Genomic DNA, 19475 nt, shown 5'->3' on the forward strand with positions numbered 1-19475 from the left:
TGTGTGTGGAAGACTGAAAATTCACGCTCATGTGAAGTGTGCATGACAGTTTTTTTTAAAGATGTTTCTGAGAATGAAGAGTCGGGGTGTCACCAGTACATCTTGCCCTGCAGAGGATTTACGGTGTGATAGAAATACTTTAGATATTGTTCATGCTGGTTTTCCCCTTAAGGCTTCGCTGGCTCTGATACAATCTCACTCGGCAAGCAGAGGAACCTTTTGAAAACTCTCAGCAATGAAAGTTGTAATAGTGGATAAAAACACTGTTTTTATGCCAACCTAATAAAGAAAAGAGTTGCAGTTCTGAGGCCTTCCTATAAGTGAATGTTTTTAATTATCTCCCTTTAGACGTGCTTTGGCCACTTTCCAACCCATTATTGCACCCTTTTTTTACATGTATTGTTTTACCTAGAAAAAGAGCATCATTAAACGACAGTATAAATATTAGAAGGTGTTTTACTTGNAGCTGCAACACCTGCGCTGAGTTTGAGACTTCATTTAATGTTGGTGCAGGTCAGACGCGACCGGTGTAATCCATAACAGCAGGGATCAATCAAGGACAGGGTGTGGCTCGAAGCGTTGGTGTGTGAGTGTGTGGTGACTGTCATGTTTGACAATAAACACAACTCCAGACTCTATATCAAAATGAATTTATACTTTGTCCCTTTACTTTGAGCACAATAAAGGGGACACGTTTACAAAAAGCAATTTAGAGTTTTTGCCTCCCTTTCTGCTTCTGAAAATAAATGAAGCCTTTTTTTATGAGCAGCTTCTTTTTTGTAAGTTTGTATCTTACAGTAATAAATGCATCACTTTATTTGGTTACCCTCTTTTTTTTCTTTTTGCACAACTTTATTTTAATGTTACCNGGCTAAATAAAAAAAAATATTGGTGGTAACTTTTGACTCTGTAACTTTACAAACGGCACCCCATAATTTCTCCCAAAGACAAGGATTTCTCTGGTAGAATTTCAACCAGGCAAATCAGTGAACAAAATGAGGAGTTGTGAACAACGCTGTTGATTTTCGGCGCCGTTTTTTTAGTCAGCTTGTAGTTTAGCAACGGCAGCAGAGGAAGTGAATAAAGCCAGTCCGTGTGGACAGGAATTTGTCTCATGAAGCCCTGCAGCACTCATTTACAGCCAGTTTGTTCGGCTTGGCACTTCTCTCTTCCCAGTAGAGGGTAGTTGTTTAGAGCGCACGCAACTTCCAGTTAGCTTTTTAGCATAGCTTCCTTCATGGTCGAGCTGGCGCACTACGTCACGGCCAAACTTTAGCAATTAGGTAAATCAGATCAATTCGTTTTAAACTTTGAGTTCACACCTCCAGCAAGAAATTGCAATAGCCGAGAGTCCAGATCTTCTGTATGAAGCAAAGCGAAGGACAAGGGGCTGTTTTTTTACCAGGCTACTTTATTTGTATCCACAGCTAGATTTGATTACAGTGAAGTGAGTCGTCTTTCCTCCAAAAAACATAAGACATACAGCAGATGCAACAAGATTAAAGTGACCAGATGCACAATATAAAAATAAATAAATACAACTTTCAACTTGAAAAACATCAGAATAAAAAGATAAAATGAGATAAAAAGATAAGACAGGACAAAACCAGGGAGCAGATAAAACCCAATAAAACAAAATAAAACCCATTATAACAAGATATAAATAACAGGTTAAAATAATGAGCACTATATGCTTAATTGAATTTAAAAAATGATGACAAAGCTGGTTTTAAAATGCTTAGTTTTACATTCTGGTACTAAGTATCTGCATCCTAATGGGAGGAGCCAGAAATCGTGGTTCAGAGGATGAGACACGTCTTTTAAAATGGACCCAGAAGACCTCTGGGCCTGCCTGGAGTAGCGGCATCTTTCCCGTCAGTTTACTGGACCACTTCACTATTRGGTTCAGGCAGTTCTTATTTTTCAGAGAAATATTGCCGAACCAGGACACTAAGCAACCTGATTCAATAAAAGCACGATAAAGCACAGTCAGCAGAGTTTTGTTGATGTTAAAGGATGAACAGAAATAAGTGCTGGTTCCCGTTTTTAATGACAGCTTCACAGCTTGCCTCAAAGGACAGTTTACTGTCAATAACTGCACCAAAATATTTACACGTATCAACACATTTCACTGTCTGACCGAAACAAACAAAACAAAACCATTTTACCAAGAACAATCAAAACAATTAAAAAAAGGCCCAAAATGAAATTCGACAGTGTGTCTAAAGCTGGTCATCAAGGGCCATTATCCACCATGTTTTAGAGATGCTTCAACTTCTACAGAAGCCTGATAATCACTTATTTATTCAAATCAGGGGTGTCGAAGCAGAGAAACATCTTATGTGCGAATGTGGCCCTCAAAGAACACGATTGGACATCACTGTTCTAACAGCTAATCTTTGTTTAAACTTCTGCCACACAAACGGTTTACTGTAATTATCTCACCACACGTAGTCACGAAACAGATGTACCCTGAGCTTCTTTGCCTTGATGAGTTCTTTTTTTGTTTGTTTGTTTGTTGTTGTTGTTGTTTTTGTTTATGCTCAATACAGGACCCAACACCAGCAGATACTGATCCTGAGCCAGACGCTGACCCTACTGCAGAAGATGCTGTGACTCTGGCACCTTTGGATTCAGAAGAGGCAACTCCCTCAGAAGACGCAGAACCAACCGTCGAAGCAGAAGATGGGGACGGCGCAAACGAAGCAACAGAAGCCACAGTAGAAGAACCAGAAGCAACAACTCCTGAAGCAGAAGTACCTGCAGATGCAGAAACAACTCCTGCACCAGAGCCAACGGTGCCTAAAGAAGTAGACACAGAAACAGAGGCTCCCACTCCTGGTGATGTGCTAATTGAAACCACTGTGGCAGAGGCAGTTCTTACAACCCAAGGTAGTAAAGAAAATAAATATTTGATCTGCTCGTTTGACATGTTTTACTGTTTTCTTGTTGGATTCTGTCAATAGTGCTTTCCTAAAACATTTATTTTTAATACAAATATTAAAAATCAATTTGGTCAATTTGAGGTCAAAGGTATTCTAAATATTTTTAATTGGGATAAGAATAGTTAATATTAAATTTGTTCTTTCACACAAGCATAACGGTAACATTTTTTAGACTTCGATGACGTCCTGTATCCTCTTCTTCCTCCTCCTCAAACCCAGGTGCTGGTTCAGGGCTTGGTGTAGAGACTGAGCAGARGACACAACGTGTAGAAGAGCACGTTCCTGTAGTCACTGATGCACCAGCAATTCAAGAAGAGGTCAGTATCCGTTAAACTCTTCAACAAGCATGTGATAGAAAATGATTTTGTCATGAGGCATCCTCTCCGATCATACATGTTCGTGTGCTGTATGGTGTATTTCCAACAGACTGGAGGAGACGAGAAAACCCCACCTGCACTAATAGAGGAGAAAACAACCCTTGTTCCATTGAATCAAGAGCCAGAAAGTGAGATTTGTACACACCGCACCTTCTACATTTCACTTCACTTTATTCATTTCATTTGTAACACAAATTAAATCATGCAATAAAAATAAAATCAAATAAAGTTAAAGGCAGCAGAAGAAGAATAAATCTTATAATATCTGCCCCTTTTTTATCCCCAAAATATGTTCAAAAGAAAAGTAAAATACAACAAAAATCAAAACAACTTAAAACACTCAAAAATGAACTAAAAACAAAATTTAAGTCACCAACTCAAACAACAATTAGCATAAATTCACCTTTACTTCTCCATATTTCTTCAGAATACTAGTTTTTATCATTATCTTCAATATATACAAGGATCTGGCATTTTTAACCTCATCTTTCATGCTGTTCCACAACCTTTTTCCCTGGATTAAAGTGGATTGCTCCTTCAGGCTCGTACGAAACCAGGGTTTTACAAACATTTCAGTTCCCTTAAGATAATAACAGCTCTCTCTTTTAACAAAATTTACTTGAATGTTGGAAGGCAACACACCTTTATGAGCTCTGTACATGAACAGCAAAATATTATAATCGACCAAATCATGGAATTTTATTAATTTCAAATCATGAAAAACTGTATTTGATGGATGGCTGTAATTTTTTCTAGTAATAATTCTTAAGGCTCTTTTCTGTAAAATAAAAATAGGATTTGTGATAGTTTTACAAGCTTTACCCCATACTTCAATACAGTAAATTAAATGTGGGACAATTATAGCGTTATACAACATAAACAGTGCTTTATCATTGAACAGTTTTCTTACTTTGTACAAGACTCCAACTGATTTGGCTATTTTTGTTCTTAAACCATTTATATGATTTTTCCATGTCAGTTTTTCATCAATAATAACACCTAGAAACTTCACTTTACTGACTCTACAGATCTCAACATCATCAATTTTAAATGAAACATCTATAGTTCACTTATTGTTACAGCAAATCTTATAATTTGTCTTGTCCAAGTTTAATGATAATTTATTTAGTTGAAACCAACTTTGTATTTTCACAAATTCTGTCTGTACTTTCTCCAACATTTGTTTTATATCTTTACTGGAACGAAAGAATGTTGTATCATCAGCAAATACGACACACCCAAAAAGATCCGACACATTTACCAAATCGTTCACATACAAAATAAATAACTTATGTCCGAGAATGGAACCCTGTGGCACTCCACATGAGATGTTACAAAACTCAGATCTTACATTATTTATTTCTACAAATTGTTTTCTATCTTACAAATAACTAGATACCCACTGTAATGCAGGTCCTCTAATACCAAATTTATTTAGCTTTTCAAACAGAATACTGTGTATTCTACTGTGTATTCTATCTACACATATGTTCAGGAAAAAAGGTGGTTTCAGACAAAAGTCTGACAAAAAAGATGCTATATCAAACAAAAAGTAATATTTTAGCTGATAATACAAGGGTTGTGATTGTCCTAATTATTTCCAGGTCAATTTTAGTTCAAAATGGTTCAGTTTGATTTCCCACTGGTGACATTAGAACTATGCATTAAAAGAAGGTCACCAGTGTTTGTATCTAGTTACTCCTGCATAGTTTGCCATGAAGTGCTTTGTGCTTGGAAACAAAGGGAATCCCTTTGTTAGTTGTTTTTCAGAGTAATGACTTTTGTATATACACTGGCAACTTCCAAAAAAGCATTTTACTGATGGCCAGACATGATCCAAAACGTTAACAATATCCAGATCTTCTAAGCTTGTTAAAATATGATTGCCATAAAGCACCAATGATATTTTAAACATGTGACAGTATAGTATGACAAAAATATGCTGCATATTCTCGTTCTGGGACAGCCTTAAAAGGATTTTCTGTTTTATTTTGTGTGGTTTTTTTTATTAGAAATAATTCGTATTGACCATTGGTTTGACAAATATTCTGTAAAAGTGCACACAATAGGATCTACTTAACCGATTAATGTTTAAAAGGTGTGAGTTGTCCCAAATGTTTTTGTTGGCTCCATTATGAGTAGCTTTAGTTTTGTGACTGGTTAGGCCATTTTTTTCTCATATTTTTAAAACTGGGATTATTCTGAGCCCCACCCACTGCAGATAAGATACTGAGATACTGACAGAGTAAAAGTACAACGCCTTGCCCCATGTTGAAATAAAGAAATGACTCTTCAAGAAGCTATTGGCTTTTGTTTTAACTGAACCTGTTTTATTCGGGAGTAGGTCAGTTTATAAAATGCAGTCGGTTGTGTTTCTGAATGAAATTGCATTCATTGTGTGAACTAATGTTACTTRGTGTTTTCTTCCCTGTTCAGATAAATAATGACAGAAGGCCATTTACCAAACGTGTCATACATTTTAATGGAGCTACATCGTGGCAAGCAGGGTCTATAACTGGATGTGCCAGGTGGTTTAGTTTAAACAGAAATAGTCTGAAGTCTCCGGCAAATTTTGACCAATCTGTCTGATAAGAACCATCTAGAACCAGTCAGTGAATGGGATCTGCTATTGTGGTCAGCCCTAACACCAGTTTGTTAGTCTCTGTTTGGCAGACGATTAGTCCGAACAGCAGTGTTTCTGCCACTAACGAATGGTTTGGAAACTGAAACAATTGCATTATTTTTTRATTTGTAACTGAAGACAAACAAATCGACTCCAGCTGCTAATTAATTTGCAGAGCGTTAAGTCTGTGAGCACAAAGAAAAGTCTGAGAGCTGCTCGAACTTGTTAGAAAAATAACACATCTTAAATCTTTCCAGTTAGCAAGGAAATAATCTTTGCAGACATTTTTATTTTTCCACTGAACAACCTTTACAGAACATTTTCCTCTGAGAGCTTCTTTGGAAGTCACACACCTAAACCCAACACTGCCCTGTTGATGATAATGACGTTCAGGTTTTATTTTATCTAGAGGTAGAGAATGTTTACCCTGAAAGATGATTGCAATAAGAGCAAACGTGATCATTTTAAAAAATCTGTATCTTCCCAAATCCATCATATAAACTGGATTTATAATCTGCTTTAGTTGTTAATAACAGCATCACATTTTATCTTAGAATGAAGTCTGGATAATGTCTGCCTGGTCCCATGTGTTTTCACAGATTGAGTGATTGTCTGAAGAATCTGTTGTTCACAGCTTCCTCCATTTCCTGACTGTTTGCGTATTTTTTCTGCTGTTCAGTCACAGTAGCATGTACGCTGAAGTACAGATAGTATCAATGTCAGTAGAAAAAGAGTCAGCCTAATCTATAATTTGTCAAACTTGTCTGCTAAGAACTTCCTTCAGGCAAAAGACACGGTAATTTTCATACTTCGTCTTTTTCTACATTCTGCACGGTATGTACCTTTCCTAGGSAGCACTCTGGAGGATTTTCTGTTGCTGGATCCCAGCTGATTCTGGCTATTCCCTTCTGTCCCAGCTTTCTGAGACKCAGGTGGCAAAGCAATCATAACCAGAGTCTGTGAACATTGTCATGTGATGCAGGAAATGCTAGGTGGTTTTGTATAAAAAAAAACAAACAAAAAAAAAAAACGAGACTACAAAATTCAGCTGTTGTTTTCAGGATTATTTTTGTTAAAATATTAACGAAATGATTGGTCGTCTCTGTATGCAGTCTTTACATTTAAATGTGATCATCAGTTTATAAGAGAAAAGTTAAAGCATCTGTTAGTGCCACTTGGTTTTTCATAACATTATAAGAAACATGATCTTGATTGAATCGAATCTGTCTCATAATTAGTTCACAGGTCATAAACTACTTTGCAAATGCAAATATGTACAATTACAATTCAAAGTCTCTTTTGTAACTGATCAAAATGTGAAATTGCTTTTGTGTTGTTTACCTTGGAAGTGTAACACTGTTTTCTTTTTCTTTTTTTATCTCTTCCTGTAGTTGATGTAAAATTCAATCAAGGAGTTAAATCAGGTAAATTTATATTTTTTATGTGATTTATAAATGCCTTCTTATTTAATGCCAAACCTCACAACTACACAAAACACAAACGTGCCAAAAAATATTTTCAAAACTTTAAAACCTTATATTTAAAGGTAAAATGTTTAAGTTCAATAACATTTTATTACACCAAAGAGGCAGTATAGGTGATACGAAGCACGCAAGGAGACATGGGGATTTTTTTTCTTTTACAGTCCCACGCAATAATAACACATTGCCTCACAATTCTTTTTGCGTTCCTTTGTTGTGCCTGTTGGTTTATTAACAAATTCACATGCTCACCAATACTATTACACAGCCATGCATGGAAGCATGTAATCTGCTGAAATTTCAACTTAGTATTGTGTGGCTACAATATAACCGGACGTTTCAAAATAAAAGTCTAATTTAATTCAATTCATATAAAACAAACATTTGCGTGGGAACGCAAAAAGCACTGTGAGGTAACGCAAATATATTGCAAGGTGACGCTAAGATACTGCGAGGTAAGGCAAAAGAAAAACATCTCCCCATGTCCCCTCGCTGGCTCTGTAAGATGAGGATCCGATGAGTTAGATAACTTCAAAATCTCTAAAATGAGAAAATATGTCTGTTTTTTCTTGTTGTGGTYACTAAATGCTTTTGTTTGGGTTTTTAAATTCAGTTAAATTGTGGGTCGGTCATATTTAAACAGACCACAGTGACGTCCATTTTGACCTCAAACCAATGTATAGTAAATAACTACATCTCAGGTTTCCCACTAAACAGCTGAATTCATGTTCGGCCTCCATCCTACTAAACATCTCTGTTAACAGAGTTATGCTGTTATTTAAAAAAATGAATATGTCTTACATTATTTATTATATTGCACATAATCTTAGTGAAACTCCCTGAACAAATATAAGAAACAGATGTTCACTGAAGGTGGGAATTTGGCTCGTACAGTTTTACCTCCTATTTTTTATCTTTCTGTAAAGATATAGATTCTGTGAGATTTATTACCAAAAATAAGGTGTATCCTTTATTTTTTCTTTTTGTGTTGCTCAAGTGGTCATCAGCGAAGGTCTAAATTGCGTCATCTGTCAATGATTTTTTTTTCTGTCTTTGTGTGACACATAAAAGAAAAACATGTTGAGAAAAAAAAGACTGTAAAATATATGGGGGTAAATATACAAAATAGTGATTTAAATGCAGCAATCACACAAAAAAATTTATGTAGCATTCATGTTCTTGCGCAATAAAAATGTCTTGCTGTGAGGTATTTTATTAGGACAAGAGTTAATAGATCAGTGGATAAACGTGCCTCTGAGTTCCTTTCAGCCATAAATTATTTCACTAATCACGCTTCACCCCGTCCTCCCTCCAAACTGTTTTGTTTACTGAGTCACACCCAGGTAACTCCGGTGTTTATAAGCTCCTCTGGGGGATTTTCCCCGGTGAATATGAAGTTAGGCAAGATATTATTCCTGACAGATAATACCCTTGAATGCAAATCAACTCTGGTTCACAGGATAACTGTTACTGCCTTTTCCGGTTCTGTTTCGTAGTCTTCTCATCTGCAGGGTACCCAAAGGAGAAACTGAACTGAGGAGTGAAACATTGTTGGATGTTACTACAGTTCAATTACAGAAAAAAAAAAAAAACAAGTGTGAAGGAGACTATATATTTAGAGGACGTTTATATAGATTTTCATTTCTAATACATATATTTATGTATTTCTTTTCTTTGCAGAATATAATGAGTTAGACTTGTCAGATGCTTTGGGTGATGGGACTGCAGATAATGGCCAAACAAAAACACGGAGAACTGGCAACTTCAACGCAGGTTAGTAAAAATTGTAGTTTTCTTGTTGTCAATACAGTGTCTACTTGCAACATATAGTCCAAGTGCTATTTCATAAACCTTTACACCGTAATCAATTTTGCGTCATGTGGCCATTTCTGCAGAAATAGTGTGATCTTCCTGCTTAAAGTGCTCCAAAGACCTGCTTTAAAGACCTGAGCTATCCCTTTAATCATGAGTCACAAAGCAGTTTGAGAGCAGATCAGGGACAAAATGTTTTGTTGTGTGTGATTGCTCTTCACTGCTCATGTGAAATTTGACTCTTTTTTTTAATCACTGTAATCACGGCTTTGTTCTCTGAAAGTGCCCGTTCTCAGCAGCTTGGTCAAGTTGAAGCAGGTTGGCAGCCATGATGTCACAGACAGATACAGACAGGCAAACAAGGAAAGCGATAACAGGGTTGTTGGTTTACAGATTGCTGATCACAGATTGCTAAATGGAGTTTATTTCTGATATTTTATTGCTATAATGGTGATAATGCATCACTATGAGAGGAAAGGAGTAGCTGATTGTGTTTCTCTGTTTGTGTGAGGGAACGTGGGTTGTTATCCTTGTAAGAACCATCGACTTGGTTTAGATGTCAAAGTTTCACACTTTTATAAGGGGCTATTTAACATTGAGATWTAGTTTTAGGTTCAGAACCCGAGCCAGGTTTGGTTATGATGGTAAATGCTACGGGAAATGTCACGTCATAGACTACCTTTAAAAAGCATACAAATAAATGTGTTAAGCGGGAATTTGTGTGRGTTTCTCAGCCAGAAACTTAAAGAGTCCTTAATGCCTCTGAAACATAAACTACCACAAAGAGATTAAAGCTAATCCCTCTCCTTTTTTTTCCAGTATCTCTGTCAAAATTGTTCCAGGTTATTACCAGCCTGTTTAAGTAAAAGCTTTTCTCTCTGTGCTGTCTAAAACTTACACATCTTTTTTTGTTTTGTTTTTCTTGTGCTTTTTAGAACCTGTTAAGGAGGAAGGTGAGTGTTGTTTTGTGTGTCCATGCAGTAAATCAAAATATGCCTTTTTTTTTTTTGCAAAACATACATTTTTATCGAAACATTTCCTGTTCACAGCCCAGAAATCCCAGTAAAATTCTGTGCTGTTCAGCAGCAGCGGGGCTTTTGCTGTTTGAAAACCTGCTGAAACACACAGGATATTACTGACATGCCTTTGACAAAACCAACAGGATACAAGCCTCAGAACAATAATATCTCCTCTGTTTGAAATAAATGTATCATMTTATATCTGTTAGCATTAGCTTGTGCTGATTCGTGCATGAATGTGACTTGTATGAAAGGTGCGTGCAGGTAAACTGCCTCACTGATTATTTGCATAACTCCCAACAGCACGTTTTGCATAAATCTGACGTCTAATATGTTGTAAATGGTGCCATTTTATGTTATGCCCTAAATTTGTTTTCTGTTTTCAATCACAGAAAAAACGGCAACCCAAGGTGAGTTACCACTGTCCCTTCTTTCATTTTACACAATTTCCTCCSATCTCTATCTCAAACAAGCCTGCAGCATTATATTTGACCCACTGTTTAGTGTCACACAAAAAGCTTAGCAGGTTTTTTTTTCCCAACACAACATTTTCAAAACCTTTGAACATAAAAGTGGCTTTGCATAGTTGCAGAAATGATTTCAGGCTAAACTACAACTATTTACCTAACCAGTGCTGACCTAAAGATGTTAAATGGTTTTAAACGCATTCAGTGTCAGTTTCTATCACTGTTTTCTCTTTCAGTTGTGTATTTGTGTCCATGCATGTTCATGCCTGTCTGCACCACGTGTATTTCCTTTTGACTCACCAAACTCGCCTGTTTCGTCCCGCCTAATTTCATTGACTAAAACTCTTTTATTCTCTCTCTGACTCATGCTTTTTTTTCCATAGTTTTCCTCACCTCCTCCTGTCTTTAGGTTGACTTTAATTCTTTTTCGAAAGAGTGCAAAATGCTGAGTTTTCTTTTGCACCCGAAAGTCAACAACCTCCCCCCTTTCCTCTGCGTTTCACCTTTCACGTCACCTCGTCACGTCTTGCCTTTATTACTCCGTGTTGACTGAAACTCCTCCAAGCACAATAAAAGGCCTTGTTCAGCTGACCTTCAATACGATGTCAAGCTGCAATGTGGGGCACATTCCTTACATGTGATAGATGTGTGTTAAATTGTTGTAAGTTTGATCATTACCTGTCAAAGATGAACTGTATGTACAGACTGCAAACAGGTGATGGGAACATATAGCACAAACCAACATGGCATTTACTTTATTTTGCTGCATGTTGACCAGTATTTTTACTGTGCTGTATGCTTGCAATGCTCCTGAAAACCATTCAGACGGGGGTTGTCATAGGAACTAGAGTACAGGTGCAGGAAGATTTCTTTGAGTCTTTGCTGCAAATGCTTTTAAGAGTCTAAAAATCATGATCGACAAATGGAAAGAACCTAAATGCTTCCTGCTCAAACACATGCAGTCATTAGCATATTTTATCCCCTCATTGCTGAAATGAGGTGGATTCTTTCAGCTGAAAAATGGCAATAATGACACTGATTACAAAGGTGACAATGGTAAAACCCTCAGGTTAACAGTGGAAACGTTGTGCCAGCTGAGATGTTTCACTTTGCAAATGATGTTTGCTCTGATTCTTTGGTATCACTAATCTTAATGTTTTTTTTTTCATTTGTTTGTTTTTCCACAGAAGGAAACTCTAAACCCTTAGCAGCAGTCCTGTCTGCAATTGTTGTGTCTGCCGTTGGAGCCGTGACAGGATACTTTGCCTATCAGAAGAAGAAGCTGTGCTTCAAAAACAGTGGGGGTAATTATATAATGTGCAAATAAAGCTAATAAAGCAAAGAGAAAAGCTCATATGGCCTATAATTCACACTTAAAGCCACTGAATGAACTGTGAGGCAGTTTCTGCTCAGTAGTTAGTTTGGTAAATGGACTTCATTTACAGCACTTTTCTAGTCTGACTGAACACTCAAATCACCTTTTATACAATATAAGGTCACATTCACCCAATTACACACACACTGGTTAGCAGAACCAGTGAATATAAGGGTTCTTTGCGCAGACAATTTAACATGTAGTAGAGGAGGCTGGGATCGAACCACCAACCTTCTGATTTTGCAGTAACCGCTCCTCCTAAACAAGATTTCATGTTAAAAGTATTTTCTTATTTGCATCATTCTTTTAGGTAAAATAGATTAACGTTAAACTGATCTGCCACCATCTTTGACTCTTTTTTTTTCTACAATCACCCAAAGCAGAAAAACTCTTTAAAGGTCAGTCGTCACCAGAAACCACAGACTCAGCTTTATGTCTCAGTAAGTTTAGACCAGGACACTCAGCTCGCACACCTCCTGCATCCCAGTACTGCCATTTCAGCAAAGTTTGACCTCACTGTCAACATGAACTTCAGCCTGTTTAGCCTGTAACTGTGGAGATCAAAACCTAGCTTCAGAATGAGGTTTTTACTATGAATTTTTCTGATGGTCGAATATTTTCTTCAGAAATCAAAATCCGAAGTCTTGCTCGTCTACAAAAGTCTAACCCCATTCAGTAGTGTGAATGAAATGACCAAGTGTGAAGGTAAAATGTCGGAAGTTGCTAAGCAGGAAGTTGTGCCTTAACAGCTACGAGTTGATCAAATTGAGATGAAATTAAATTTAACGGCAGCAATGACATTGCAGTTAAAACTGTAATAAATCAGCATTTGTGGAAAACTTTCCCTATCTGATGTTTAATCCAAAGCCAGTAAAGCCGTGTGATTCTATGATTGGAAAATTTATAAAAAAATAAAATAAAATCCCCTTTTGTCTCGTGGTTTGGTGCGACTGTAACATGATTCCTATTAAAATAGAGGAAACAAATTATGAGACCAAATGCGCTTGAAATTTAGCCCTTTAGCGTGATGCCTCTTGGCCTACTTGCTTTGTGCTTTTTTATTTCATTTATTTATTTATTTTAACTTATTTCTGTCTATCCTCTTTATTAGGAGCAGATCCGGAGACTGGGAACAACACAGTCAAAGCAGATGCAGCCGAGGCTCAGTCCGATCCACAGGGTATGCCACAGACACACATCCACACACACCTAACACATTTTAAAGAAAGAAAATCATCGGCATAAACAATATTGTAGTCCTGATCATTTATATGTTTTCTTCTTTTTCTTCAGTCCTCAGCAACCTACTGCCCGCCACCCAGCAATGATCATCTGACTGCACCTGCTTCAGTCAAGCAAAGTGGCAGTCTCACTGTTAGACTCTGTCCCAAAGAGCTAAATTAATGTGAGGCCCGACAGTACGACTGCGTGTTTCTGTCTGTGTGTGTATGTGTGTGCTGAGTACGAGTGTGGATCTTAGTGTGGGTGAATGTACACAAGTGTGTTCAATCTTTAACATACACACGTATGTGGGGAAAAGAAGCAGTTAGATAAAGATCGAGCAAATATGTTTGAACTCAAAGGGCCTTCTAGTTCTTCCATCATAGGAATCCGATAAAAAGATGAATTAATGCCCAACTTTTTTTCTTTCCAAAGTTACAATCAGAGATCAAATCTCATAAGCGTAACCATAAAATAGCTTATATATATTTTTTTGTTCAATTTAATTGTACAACTAAAATGATCAATTTGTGTTGGATTATCACATGTGGATTATTTGATTATTGCTATTTTATTCCATTCTAACATTTAAAACAGATATTTTGAAATTCTACTATATAAAGTAGTTTTTCAAGCTAAAAAAAAAACTTTTTCTAATAAATTATCTCTTGTAAAAGTGTAGAATAAAAGGATAAGTGGCATGAATTACGTATTATCACTGTAATTTGTGGATTTTGACTGGGAACAGTAGAAGAAGATGATAATCCTAATTCTGTTGATGCTCTGAAATGGCACTGTGTCTGTTTGGAGGATGACATCATGTTTTGTTTTGTTTTGTTTTGTTTTGTTTGTTTTTTGTTATGGTATGGGGACTTTGGATCCTTTTGGGTGTCTACCACTACTTCTTAGCCAAATAAATAAAAAAATCTATTGACCTTTTTAAAATGCAAGTAAGATAAACTTTATTTGACTCTGAGAACTTGCAAATTAATTATTATTAATTAACTAATTTTTATTATTAGTTTATTCTGTCACTGTAAATGAACAGCTTGTCACCTAACATGGACGAATTTACACAAAGTCATGTAGAAAATGTGTTCTGCGTTGTTCTAATGTAATATGTGTCTAGTTGTGATGCAGTAATTTCTTTGCGATAGTGCCTTTCACTGTCACAGCCTGGTTTGGTCAACGTAAAGACACACAGGGAACGTATCCGGGACCCAAATGTGAAAACACGCAAACATGGTGAATGTAATAATTCTGAATGGAAAACAGGCAATGAATGTTGTTTAAAATTGTAAAAGACTCACACATATGCTGTTAGACTTGCTCTCTTATTTTCAGTTTTCATGTTATTCCAAACTGAGCTGTAAAAACCTCCCTTCGTCGTGTGTCTTTTACTTGAACAAGCCAGTAGCTGTCAGTATTTTTTGTATCATTCGTACACAAACACCACTCACTTGTGATTTTTCTATAGAAACTCTTTACCATTTTAGCAGTGGTGCCTATTAGCTGACACTGATGGTCTTGAGTCGACTCGTTTTGCTGTGTTAATTCTGTGAACGTTGTTGTGAAATTTTTCAAACGAAGCTTTGTTACTGCCCTTTTTTTTCCCGTTCTCTCTTTTCTATCACTGTAGCGCAAATTAACTTCTGAATGTCTTTCTTTTGCCTTGAAATTTTGTACTTTACGAATGTTTTTGAAGTTTAAAATGTGGTAGTGCAAGTTTTTGAGGTGCGTTAGCTGTGAGACTTTATTAGCTGCAATACAGGACAGAGACTGTTGCTAACAGCCTAGCTTCGAGCTGACAATAGTCTGTGATGTCACATTTTTTTCTTGATKGAATCTGTGAGCTTCTCTGCCAGCTGCCATCTTTTCTTCTAACCTGTGATAGACGACAGACAAGTTTCTCTTGAAATGCTGAAACAAGTTGGATAATATGTCTGCATACAGCACAAATACACAAAAAACACCCATCAAATAACAGTACAAGCTTTGTGAAATAGCCGCTGATGCCTTCAAAGTAGACTTTTTTTTGTTTAGATGCAGCACACTCCACAGAGTGGAAAAGATTTAATCAAAAAAGTAATATTCTGTAGTGCACAGTCAGAAAAATTGCCAGAACTCAATTTATGTTAGGAAAAAAGCAACAATTCTACCACTTTTTTAAAAAAAGAAACAAGCACTGTTTTTTTTATATATATTAACCATTCTACACTTCTTCCTGAACCGTCCCTGTAAAACACGGAATATTGGAGCACAGCAAGCAAAACCGGAATGTAAACCTGGTCCTGAAGTGCACTTTCCAAAATCCTTCCAAAAGGGCATCAACCACGACCAGTGCTGCCTTATTATTTATAATCTTTTGAATATTCCTGGGAGGAAAACCAAGAACGGTGTCATAATTAAAAAGAAACGGTGAGGCGAACAGAGGTGTTTTGTAAGAGCATTTTCAATTGGAGAAGGACTTTCCTATCCTGTATACATGTTGATTTATGAAAACACATTTAGAGCAATGTAAGACTAATTTAAAATACCATGTTTATATGATGTGTAGGAACTGTCTTCTTCATTACTGTCATCTGGCACTTGTGCTTTTTCTGGAGTCGTGTAAATAATGTTCGACAAGTCAAATAAACTGTTTTTTGTGGGAGCTGTCTGCTTGGCTGGTATTTTATTTATTTGTTTTATTGTGCTTTCACATTTAATTGTATTGGTCAGTTTGGTCTTAATTTGACAGATTTCTAAACAAATTCAAAACTTTTAAAATGTCTAAGAAGCAACACCAATATCTAACACTCAAAGTCTTCAGAAACACTTAATTATATGTTATAATATTAGAAAACTAGAATAGTTTCTGGAGAAACTATGAGAGGATTGCCAGCTGTGCAAAACTCGTCCTATGTTGCTATAAGGCAGTGGTTCCCAAACTTTTTATCTTCTGACCCACAAAATATCCATGGTCAAAACTTGTGACCCCAAATATTACTGGTCTGAGTACATGAACTTTGTTAATAACCCTAAAAACACAGGCCTTTTGACAATCTAAACAGTTTGTACACAAATATAAATACTTATACTTATTTTGTGTTTTTGTAATAATTATAGGGAAATATTACATCAGCAATTATTTTATTACCCTTTAAATTGATTTCTGGAGTTATCCAAGGTGCTTCATGACCCATAATTGGGACCCAAGCCGCACTTTGGGAACCAAAGTGCAGTGGTTCCAAAACTTTTCAGCTTTTGACCCACAAAATAACAGTAGCAGAGACCTGTGCCKCCAACTGTTTTTGGATGATAAACATTTGTATCGGGTCAACTAAACATGGGCATAGTAACAATATTTTTATACTACATTTATCCATTTTAAATACACTAACCTCACTCCTTTGTAACAACTAAGGCAAAAATGTAATTAATTCAGAAAATCTTTTCAGGACCCCACTTTGATATTTCGGGACCCCACTTTGSGTCCCGACCCCAACTTTGGGAAACACTGCTATAAGGGGTTGCTGTGTAAGACTTTTTTAGTGGCCATCCTAAATATAATGTGTGAAATTAAGTGTGAAAAATCTTTAGAACTGATCCACTTTATTAGAGTATTCAAGTCTTACAAATGACAAAAATGGCATAGAAAAATGTCTGTTAGCAAAATATTTCATGTACCAAAGCACAAATTCAGCCAGAAAGCACACAAAATGACTTATAAATCAGTCATTTCTTGACCTTTAAAGATAATATTTGCTAAAGCAGTTGCTTCAATCGAAAACACAGACTTAATACWTATTTAGGATGGTCACTYAAAAAAGTCGTATACAGCAACTTTTTACAGCAACATAGGARGAGTTTTACACAGCTGGCAATCCTCTCATGGTTTCTCCAGGAACTATTCTAGTTAATTTTTAACATTCATTTGAGGGCAAGCTGTATTCTGGAACTCAGAAACATCAAAGAATGAGCTGATGGGCTTGTTAGCTTCAATTGTTTGTGGATCTTTGGTTTCGCTGACAACAAACTTCCTTCCTGGTCTCAATTTTCTTGAACACTAAAGCACTATTTTTATTTTATGTTTATAAAAACCAGTCAACAATTCTCCACTCCCTAGGAAGCATCCTCACAGCGCATTCGTGTCGCCAACTCTGAGTATGGAATTCATGAGCGATCAGATAAATTGAGGTTTGCATCAAACAAAATATGTTTTTGTGTCTCCTGTGACCAAGGCACATTCTTMCATGGGTCTTAAAAGTCTTTCCCATGATTTTCACTTCAATAGTGTTTTTGTATGTCCTTCATTTAAAAATTTGTCTTTTTTTTTGGTTACTCTTCTATAAATTCCTGCGGTCTACAGCTTTAACTGGTTACGGACAAATTGTCTCTGATGTGGATCTTTGCGAGTCATRTAGGGTCTGTCTTTGACTAGTTGGTTTGTTTTATAGGTCTGCTTTTATTCAGCTGGTTCACTTTGTCCTTGACATGTTTGCACATAAAAGTTATGAGTCAAGCTCAAGAGATTCTTGCATCATTTGCTTGGTGGCGGTGTCTCCCTTTTATTGGGGGGAATACACTAAACTCATATCACTGACAAAATGATCCCAGGTTCTGAAACTAGCATATTTAAAATTGGGGCTTTGAAAGAAAAGACACTAATTGTACAAAATAAAAAATGTAATGACTGTGGAAATTTTAATTTGAATCAATTTGAGTAGAACTCTTGTTTTAAACTTCACAGGAAAAACTTACTAAAACATGGCATGCTTCTGTTAAACATTACAGAGTTCCTGAGAATCTGTCAGCAAAGACATTTTGCCAAGTACAATCTAGGAACAATAACCTTGAAACAACTATCTTCGAGCACAGACAATTTATGGCTTAAGCAGTTACCGTACAATCCACATGCAAACTATTGATAAAAAAACATCTTGATAAGGGATTTTGATTGTACACAGGTTCTTTTTTCCTCCTCTGTTCATTATGTTAGCTGATAAAACTTTATTAATCTCAGAATATAATGGAAAAAAAAAGAGGTAAGAAAAAAAAACAGGAGTTAAAATTTGGTATGTCAAGTATTTGTAGATAGAAACTCATACATAACAAGTTCAAGCTTTGTAAAAGATTTGTGATGACAGGCCAATAAAGATTTGCCTGATTAGAGCCTTAGAAACCAAGTGTGGGAACCTGCATGAGGTGCTTGTGCACCTATTTAATTTGTACCCGCCGGCAATCACACCCACTCAAAACCTTTCATTTTACACCAGGCTGTGAGTACTCGAGTAGACCTGGCCATGACTAATAGTTCCTTTTTACATAASACAATTATTTTTCATTGCTGATGCATATGAAAGGGAAGGGGAAAGCAAAAAAATGCAGCTATGTTGGGATCTGTTAAGTAAAATGACTCATTATGAGTCATTTTATTTGCCAGATATGTGCTTTTGTACAAATACATGCTTGTGCAATAATTAATCAATTGAAAGTGTGTATCACAGTGTGAACTAGGGGGGGTCAGTTTAACTCAAAGCATGTTGATTTCTTCTAGAATGTTCCCTCAGGATTGGGAAATCGGATTTGCTTCAAGCGGAGGAGTTCAGGTATCTGGGAGTTGTGTTTATGAGTGATGGCAGGATGGACAACAGTAACAAGGTGTCACTTTCATTTGTCAAGATGAACGGGGAAAAAAAGAGCTGCGCTGAGAGGCAAAGCTCTYATTTTACTGGTCCATCCACATTTCAGTCCTCAATTATGGTAAGGTGTGAGAGAGCGATAATGATCATCACCGAAAGAACAAGAGCCCTAAAACAAAAACTGAAATAAGCATTGTGGGGTGGCCTGAGCTCTGTCATCAGGAGTCAGCTGCAGGTGGTTTGATCCGCTAATTAGGAAGTTTCTTAGACGCCATCTGTAGGTTTTCCACCCAGCCCATCTGGGTTTCTCACCTGGACTTGTTTCCTCATACGTCTTGACCACAAATAAGAAGCAGAAAATGGATCTGAGATCCTGCATGGGGTCCAGGAGTGATTATACAAACAAGATCAATACAAGAAATGTAAAAACTAAGTGGGATATTTTTGGATCGTATTACATTTTATTCTATGAACAGATGTGTCAAAAGTATTCACACTCATTACTTAAGTATAAGTATATATATACATACT

General features: G+C 36.5%; 1 protein-coding gene across 1 annotated transcript in view; it reads left to right on the forward strand.

Annotated features, from left to right (window-relative positions):
- si:ch211-39i22.1 (translation initiation factor IF-2) overlaps positions 1-15973 on the forward strand; it is a 24644-nt gene extending 8671 nt beyond the window's left edge. Inside the window, exons 3-12 of the mRNA XM_014032384.1 lie at positions 2553-2892; positions 3165-3262; positions 3372-3450; positions 7337-7369; positions 9107-9199; positions 10174-10191; positions 10650-10667; positions 11912-12028; positions 13211-13279; positions 13393-15973. Coding sequence (XP_013887838.1) covers positions 2553-2892; positions 3165-3262; positions 3372-3450; positions 7337-7369; positions 9107-9199; positions 10174-10191; positions 10650-10667; positions 11912-12028; positions 13211-13279; positions 13393-13427 — 900 coding nt within the window. The 3' untranslated portion in view covers positions 13428-15973. The remainder of the gene's footprint in view (positions 1-2552; positions 2893-3164; positions 3263-3371; positions 3451-7336; positions 7370-9106; positions 9200-10173; positions 10192-10649; positions 10668-11911; positions 12029-13210; positions 13280-13392) is intronic.
- The last annotated feature ends 3502 nt before the right edge of the window (positions 15974-19475 follow it).

The sequence above is a fragment of the Austrofundulus limnaeus genome, unplaced genomic scaffold (genome assembly GCF_001266775.1).
Source record: "Austrofundulus limnaeus strain Quisiro unplaced genomic scaffold, Austrofundulus_limnaeus-1.0 Scaffold1436, whole genome shotgun sequence".
In the NCBI taxonomy this organism is placed as follows: Eukaryota; Metazoa; Chordata; class Actinopteri; order Cyprinodontiformes; family Rivulidae; genus Austrofundulus; species Austrofundulus limnaeus.